Source organism: Amphimedon queenslandica, unplaced genomic scaffold (assembly GCF_000090795.2).
Source record: "Amphimedon queenslandica unplaced genomic scaffold, v1.1 AMPQUscaffold_13412, whole genome shotgun sequence".
NCBI lineage: Eukaryota > Metazoa > Porifera > Demospongiae > Haplosclerida > Niphatidae > Amphimedon > Amphimedon queenslandica.
Genome location: NW_003546352.1, coordinates 214176 through 223153, shown reverse-complemented (window position 1 = coordinate 223153; position 8978 = coordinate 214176). Strand labels below are relative to the sequence as shown.

Genomic DNA, 8978 nt, shown 5'->3' with positions numbered 1-8978 from the left:
TATGTGTGTGACCTAATATTTTTGTAAACAGCCAAAGCCACTTTCATTTTTAACTTGTTTACCCTGTAACCATGTGGAAGAATAAAAATTATAGTAATAAATTCTTGCTGCTTTTATCTCAAATTCTTGTTTTCAAAATTGAGCACATTTTTCATTGTTGACATGTGTACATGTACACACGTAGCTCCAAAATTTAGTGATGAGAATTAGCTTAAACATTTTACACAGCATGAGAATACAATGTACATGTACATTACACGTATTTAATACAAATTTGACATGTTTATGTATTAAAATTAGTAATAAATATTTTGGAGTCTATTTTGTAAATAAAGCACAAAATATTAAATTGAATTACACTGTCTCTCTCAGAGGTTCCCTGTCATGGACTGGTAATATATTATGTAGTGGGTCAATATTAGAGTGGGACCCACGTCTACCAGGAGACTATTAGACCACACCCAGGAGGTCTGTGGGATTCACTAATCACCAAATCATCAGCAACTCGTGTCAGGAGGAAATGATAATCTAGTGAGTTTATGATTATACTATTTTATTTTGTTGACTTTAGAATCAACCCCCATTTATTACATTTTCTGATACATATGGATGTCTTTATTGCTATATAGAAAGTTTGAGCTGATTCCGACAAGTGTTTTTCGAGTTATGAGCATTTTATTAAATGAGCCATTTTCTGAAAATTACCCTGTACTATAGCCCATGGTTTTATTCAAAAAATGGCCCTGACATCACCCCCAATTTTTATTACAATTTTTGATACGTATTAATTATGCTATGTAGAAAATTTGAGCTGATTCCGACAAATATTTTTTGAGTTAAGAGTATTTAAAAAAAACAGCCATTTTCTGAAAAATACCCTGTACTATAGCCCATGTTTTTTGCAAAAAATAGCTCCAAAATCAGCCCAAATTTTTATTACATTTTTTGATACGTATTGATGTCTTTATGCTTTGTAGAAAGTTTGAGCTAATTCCGACAAATATTTTTCGAGTTATAAGAATTTTTTTAAAAACAACCATTTTCTGAAAAATACTCTGTACTATAGCCCATGGTTTTTTGCAAAAAATGGCTCCGAAATCACCCCCAATTTTTATTACATTTTTGATACGTATTGATGTCTTTATGCTTTGTAGAAAGTTTGTTGAGCTAATTCCAACAAATATTTTTTGAGTTATGAGCATTTTTTAAAAAACAGCCATTTTCTGAAAAATACGCTGTACTATTATAGGCCATGGTTTTTTTGCAAAAATGGCTCCAAAATCACCCCAAATTTTTTATTACATTTTTTGATATGTATTGATTTCTTTATGCTTTGTAGAAAGTTTGAGCTAATTCCAAAAAATATTTTTCGAGTTATGAGCATTTTTAGAAATAAGCCAAATTTTGAAAAATACCCTGTACTCTAGCCCATGTTTTTTTGCAAAAAATGGCTCCAAAATCACCCCAAATTTTTATTACATTTTTTGATACGTATTGATGTCTTTATGCTTTGTAGAAAGTTTGAGCTAATTCCGACAAATATTTTTCGAGTTATGAGCATTTTTTAAAAAACAGCCATTTTCTGAAAAATACGCTGTACTATAATAGCCCATGGTTTTTTGCAAAAAGTGGCTCCAAAAACAGTTCAAAACACCCCTAATTTTTATTACATTTTCTGATGCATATTGATGTCTTTATGCTATGTACAAAGTTTGAGCTGTTTCCTACAAATAATTTTCAAGTTGTCAGCACTTTTTAAATGAGCCAATTTTTAAAGATGAGCAAAGGTTTGTGCTTAAAAAATGGTTCCGAAGTCACCATAATTATGTTTTTTTTAAATTCTGATGCATATTGAGTTTGGCCATTTTGAAACTGAGGCAATTTCTGAAAAGTGGTTCCAAAATCACCTCCAATTATTGTGTTTTTGAGCTTTTTGACTGATTTACAAATTTTCAACTCTCAAAATGCATTCAGTGCATTGCCACTGCAGTTAGTAACTTAGTACTGATCAATGTTGTACATGTACATGTAACAAGCTCCCTAAGGTCTGGTTTATTATTAATATGTTGTAGGGTCTTGTTGGATACTTTGTCATTGGGTTTGAGGTTCCCTCTTATCCTGTGTACTTACCTCAAGATACACCCACTCACTGGCATTAGAGGATACTCTTCCTCAATGAACCCATACAAGTTCAAACATGTGGGTCTGGTTTAAGACTAATGTACTCATTGCTGTCTATACTTATTAATTGGGTGAAGGACAAGTCAGTATATCAAATATTGTCTGTCTGTTTCTATGTACATGTACATATACATGTACATCACTCCTAATTATACATTACCGTAATTCTTCTAAAAATTTGCCACAGACACTTTTGATAAATAAATATTGAAAACGAATAATTAGAGTCAACTAAGCCTTTATGGCCAACTAGCAATTAATTATGACGAAATAGGAGGCAGTAAGATGCATGTTTGGACTAGATATAAGTCTGTAGATGCTTCTTTGTTGCTTGACTAATACAATCTGAATCTTGAACTTAGGTCTACTAATGGCAGTCATCTGTCTGGTGGAGTGCTGCTCGAGGCATCACTGTGAGTTAAACATGATTTTCGGCCTCTTCTAGCACAGTTCCATGTGCTATAATGCTGTCGAGTGTCGAAATTGGAGGGAAATGGTGAAATTAGAAGAACTTTCATCATAATTTACAAAATGAATAATTAGAATTAATTTGGAAATAAAAGTGCTTAAAAATTATTTATTTTCAAAATTAGAGGTGCGAAATTTTAGAAGAATTACGGTAATTACATTTAATAATTATTATTTCTATTATTATTATTATTATTATTATTAGGTGGTTTATTATGTCGTAGTATCAGTTGCTATAAGAACAAGGATTGTTCAAGATCACTTGATATCAAGATACAGATGATGTTATTTCCATTATCAAAAGAATCCCAAGTATTAATAATACCATAACACATTATGCACACTATCATCATGTGTTACTGTTTTCTTAATTTTAATGGAAAAACGAAATTAAAAAATTATTTAAAATAAACAATAATAGGAAGACAATCAAATTAGTATCATGTATCAATATTAAAATCAAGTCCCAACATTTCAATCCAGTCTTCACCCAAAAACTTTAATACATGTATAATTTATAACTTAAATATTTTTGGCTCTTTTTGCTAAGCAATCAAACAACAGTTCTCCTTCACTTGCCTCAGTCCATTCTTCATATATTGTTTCAGCTGCAAGAGCCACTGGCCCACCAACTTTAGATAATCCATTGAGAAACTTCACACAGTATAACTCAAGATCAGAAGAACTCTTCATAAAACTCATCCCAACATTAAGACTTGTAATTATTGCATCATAGGATTTCTCAGTGTTATTACTGACAATACCCACTTGAACCATTTCATTGAATATGCTGGTTAGAGAAAGATTAAAAGCTTGACTCAAATCAACTCGATGCCTTGTAAGAGCTTGCTGTAACCCTTTTCTAATAGAAACTAAATTGAGACCTAGAAATAATAATTTACACATGTATCATGTTTTGTCACAGCAACCACATGAACAATTTACCTTGTTCTCTTTTTCTCGGCACTGGTAGGGGACTTGGATTTACTGGAATTGCTACAAATGATATCATATAATAATGAATGCTAATATTACATTTAATACCTGGTAGGGACAATGTTCTCAGTGATCGGTGAATAAATAATGTAACAGGATCAGCCACTCCATCCAGTGGTACAGAGTAATGTAGTGATGGTACAGCACCAGGTGATCCATAGACTGATATCAGACAACATGGAGGAAGAGGATAATTAGCTTCACCAAAATTATCAACATCACAACGACGCAACTATTAATATACACATACCAACCATCAGTTATACATTATATTGCAGTACTTACTCTACAAGGCTTAAGGTGAGGCTCAATACTCCAACCAGTGAATGGTTTCTCTTGTGGAGCATCAAACTTCAATTCAATATATGAATAGAAAGGATTGAATGAAAAATAAACATTTTGTCCTCTTTCAGCACAAGAGTTTTCGCTTTTAATAAACTATAAGAGATTACTATTATTAATTATGCTCATAATTAAAGCTTTACTTCAAGGAGAGCACTCAATTTCTTAGCTGCAGTGAATGTCACCAAATCTTCAGTTTCTTTCTTTTCATAATAAACCAGTCCAGCATATGTTTCAGCATCTTTCACTCCAGTGGGTTTCACTGCAATAATATAAACACAATTAAGATCCTCCAGTACATTATATACTCACTAGTATCATCAGGACTAGCAGTTGTTCCTCTTTCTTGTTGTTCCTCTTGTCCTTGTACATCTTCTCCTTTTTGATGTGGTTCTTGTGCTCCTTGTTCCAGTACTAGTTGCTGTGAATGCTGCCCCTCTTGTCCTTGATCCAATAGCCCATCATGTTCCTCCTCCTCATGTTCTCCTTCAATAAGCACCTCATGCTGTGTCTGTCCAGCCTGTCCTTCCAATTGTTGCTGGTCCCCTCCTTCTCCTTCATTCGTTTGTTGACCTCCTCCTCCACCAGCACCTCCTCCATTCCCACCATGACCTTCTTCTTCTCCAATCCATGGAGCCACCTGTCGCAACTGTTGACCAACAACAGATACCAAACAGAACTCTTTACGTTCAATGGATCCATACCAACTATCAGCTTTAAACTCTCCTTCCTGGACTACTGAGAAGTGGTAAGGAAGACTGGGTGTGCTCATGGGAGCTATGGCAAACTTCAAAAATTGTGTAAGACCTGGTCGTCCCCTCAGATCAATGCAGTGCTCAATTTCTAGTCGCAATGGCTTGAGGAGAGGCTTGGATACTGAAACAGCATAAACAGCACTCACTAGTACTGTATTCTTTGGAAACACAAACTCTCCTCCTACAAGAGCGACCACTGCTACCTCAACTGTATTGGTAGGTGATAAGGTATCTTCTTGTACTCCAATCCTTAGACCATATTTCTCCCAATTAATTAGTTGAGGTTTCTCTCCTTGAACTAGAAACAGCTTCTTCTCTGCTACCTGTACATCACTCAGACAGTCCAAATTATCTATCAGTAGTAATAAGACACACAGTCAGTCAGTCAGTCGGTCAATAATACTCTTACCCATTGAAGGGATCAGGTAATTAAATTGTAGTCCAATGGAACTAGTCTCTTTGATAGGTTGCTTGAGGACCCTCTCTTGTCTTTCCTTCACTAGTTTGGCTATGTACAACTCCTTTTCTTTAAGGTCTATAAATTAATAGAATATTAATAATTATTATTGATTGATGATGATACACTAACCAGTAATGAACTGTTTCTCATTCTGTGATTGTTCCTCTACTTGTGATGTCAGTTTGGCTATAACTTTGTCTTTCTCAGAAATGAGATTTTGATTGTCGTCTACACAATAAACATATTCTCTCATCTAATACATGCTGTGTGTATAGTTAACTAACCAATAATGATCTGTTTCTCCTTGAGATATTGTTCCTCCTTTTCCTCCATATCAGCTACTTTGAGTTTAAGTTTCTCATAATCTTCTACATTAATGGAATATTCTCTCATCTAATATTATGTACTGATGATACACTAACCAGTAATAATCTGTTTCTTCTCCTCTACTTGTGTCTTCTCTTCCAATATTTCAGCAACTTTAGCTTTAAGTTTCTCATAATCTTCTAAAATACAGAGATAGAAAGTAAAATAATTTTGTTGCTTAAACTAATTTGCACTGAATGTACAGTAGCACATAATTACATCTACTATGACTATTGCTAATCATACCATATATGGTAAGCAGAGCTCACTCTACATCAATCTCATTATTTCTAATGCATGGACAATTTGACCTATATTGAGTACAGGATACTATTTCCATACTCAACATTCTCTAATCCACTAGTATTATAATGTAAACAATGTACACATAAACAACAGTACAACACAATAGTACCTAATTCAACAGTTGATTTATCCTTTTCTGCTTGCTCAAGGAGAGTGGTAGCATCATCAAGTTGCTGACTAAGTGTTGCCTTTTCTTGAAGAAGCTCTTGCTGCTCTTTATCTCGATCTTGCTGTATCTGCTCCTTCTCTTTTATTTCTTTTTGAAGCTGTTCCTCATAGAATTCTCTCTCTCTTTCTTGTAGGTGCCCTCTGAGTAATTGAACCTCCTTTGCTTAATCCTAAATTCTCCCAATCACTCAGTATCCTTCTTCTTAGTTGATCTTGATACTGGTCCAGAGGTATTACACTAGTAGACCAATCATTATCACTAGTATATCCTATACAGTAACAAAATAGTGGAGAATAACAAATACACAAATTAATTACAGTTAGTTACTATGGTAACCTTATTACATGTTTAATCACTATGTGTGTGACCTCTGTCAGTTTACACAGTTAACCACATGAACATATTATTGTATATAAATACACTCATAATAATATTTAATTCACTCTAGCTCCTATTAATATCAGTGTTTCTGTATCTGCAGTCATTATAATTCACTATTTTACATAGCAGGAATGAATTGGTAATAATTAGTATCATAGGTATACGTCAAATGCTCTCATTAAATATTCATCATAAGAATTACTTACTTTATTGTAATATTATCATTACTAATTATCATTACATATTCAATACACATTGTATCTACTACTGTCTACATGTACTTACTGAGTTCAATAACTGCTGTATCCGTACTGTAGCTGTTTATTCCTCCTCCAAACTCAATTATCCAGTTAGTAGTTGGGGTCACACTCCACACTGAGAGAGTATGCCTGTATCTCCTAGTGACATTGACTGGTAGATTAATCTATAAAATTAAAATGATAATAATTAATTTGTGTATGACATATTAATTGATTTGATATCTGGTTAATAAACACAATAACTAACTCACAGTTTTATAGTCTGCACAGTGTGTTTTATGTAACACAAAGATCACATAATAAAATTAATAATACACAATATATTAATAGACAAGTATACACAACTGAGTCTGTTATTATATCATATGAGTCCTCAATTAAGAACTTACTAAGTGTCTGCATGTACACACATACACATACACATACTAATGACACACTAACACACATACATGTACATCTATACATGTATACACATACAAAGCTACATGTAAAGCATGCATAATTGCTCACACACATACACACACATGTACATGTTACATGTACACATGATGTACGTGTTAGTACACACATACACATATTAAAACATATGCACACATACACACAAATACATGTATGTACATACACAATGTACACAATGTATATAAAATACAATTTATTTTAATTCCAGCATCGACACTCTATCAGTTGTGAATCCATCTTTACACACACAGACAGACACATGTATATTCACACATATTTAGGTAAAGAAACAAACACAAAACACAAAAACACACAAACACACATTCACACTAAAAACAGACACACACACATACTGAATACCAGCATTATTCATCAGTAGTTTTCACTGAGTATCATAATATGTACATGTACATTACAAACCTCATGAGTTACAAATTAAGTTAATCACTTTATGTTTCATTATCAAGCATCATAATATAATACTTACCAGTTCTTTCCATTTTCTTTTGTTAATGTCCAGTAACCATACATCATAGGCAGGACGTCCACCCACCACTAGTAAGTGTGGTCCTGAACTAGTGGTAATCAGTACACTGGAATGACCCCATCTTCCCTTAGGCCATTGTACTGATCCTCCAGGATTAGGTACTTCGAATATATCCTGAGAGAATAATAAAATCAATGTAATAAAAAAAAATAAATAAATAAATTCATAAGAATATCACAATCATTTAAACCCATCCTACAGTATTAAAGGCGCAATTACAATATGACATTAGGCCAGTGTACCGTCAATTTTTAATCAAAAGTGTGGGCAATTTGACCTTTTGACGCATGCTTTCCGCTGGAATAGAACCAGATTCTATTCCAGCGTCAACGTAACGTCAGGACTAGCGTAATATTGTAATTCCGCCTTAACTCACCACTGATGTCTTAGTGAAACTTATCATATACAGTTTATTACTGTATGCATTATCAGCAGAGCCTCCAAACATTACCGCAGTGTTATTAGTAACTGGTGTTAGAGTGAAGGAATCAATAGGAGGTGGTCTGTTTCCATTAACAACAGGAGATATCCATTGATCTAATAATAATGTACAAACATTCATGTACACTTACTTACCACATACACACACATACATTATACACATTCATCATACATATGTATGTGTATATGTGTGTACATTATTATTTATACATACACATCATGCATAGACACACATCACTATCACATGATACACACACACACACACTCATGTCACATTAGCTTATGTATAGATACATGTACATATACAAACATCACACACACACAGATACATGATAATACTCACACACACATAACATGCACATTATAGATACACATCACATACACACGTCATACATTCATAAATTCTCACATACATTATATACACTATCATACACAGACACATCATAATGTATGTATTAGTACACACACACACACGTCACATTTAGACACACGTCACCATCACACACAAACACATGACACACAGAGACACACTAACAAACACACTTAATTATTAACAATCTGTTTTATGTACATTAATATAAATTATTCAGTTTGAAATACTCATCAACTAATTTGTATCGATGATGAGAATTACTGACCTGATGAAATCCTGTAATAATGTATCTCATTACAACTACTATCAGCTGAATACTGAGCATGAGGTTGCTTTGGAGTATTGATAGAAGATGATCCCAGTCCTCCAATTATTACAAGATAATCTTCACTGTCAAAATGAGCTAAGACCATTCTACAATAGCCCTTCTTGATTGGACCATAATCAGTACTAGAAGGAGAGAGTTCCCTCCAC

General features: G+C 33.6%; 1 protein-coding gene and 1 long non-coding RNA gene across 2 annotated transcripts; one reads left to right on the top strand and one right to left on the bottom strand.

Moving 5' to 3' along the window:
• Window positions 1-326: 326 nt before the first annotated feature.
• On the top strand, window positions 327-2971 carry LOC109581897 (uncharacterized). The gene is made up of 3 exons (XR_002184818.1): window positions 327-531; window positions 2073-2199; window positions 2855-2971. It is a non-coding gene; the product is annotated as an uncharacterized LOC109581897 (long non-coding RNA).
• Window positions 2972-3082: 111 nt separating this feature from the next.
• Window positions 3083-5188, bottom strand: LOC109581893 (uncharacterized). The gene is made up of 7 exons (XM_019996370.1): window positions 5152-5188; window positions 4300-5094; window positions 4131-4249; window positions 3931-4083; window positions 3694-3877; window positions 3595-3645; window positions 3083-3533 (listed from the first exon to the last, which is right to left on the bottom strand). Exons 1-7 carry the CDS (start codon window positions 5153-5155, stop codon window positions 3172-3174), a joined length of 1668 nt encoding a protein of 555 aa, XP_019851929.1. The 5' UTR covers window positions 5156-5188; the 3' UTR covers window positions 3083-3171.
• Window positions 5189-8978: the final 3790 nt, after the last annotated feature.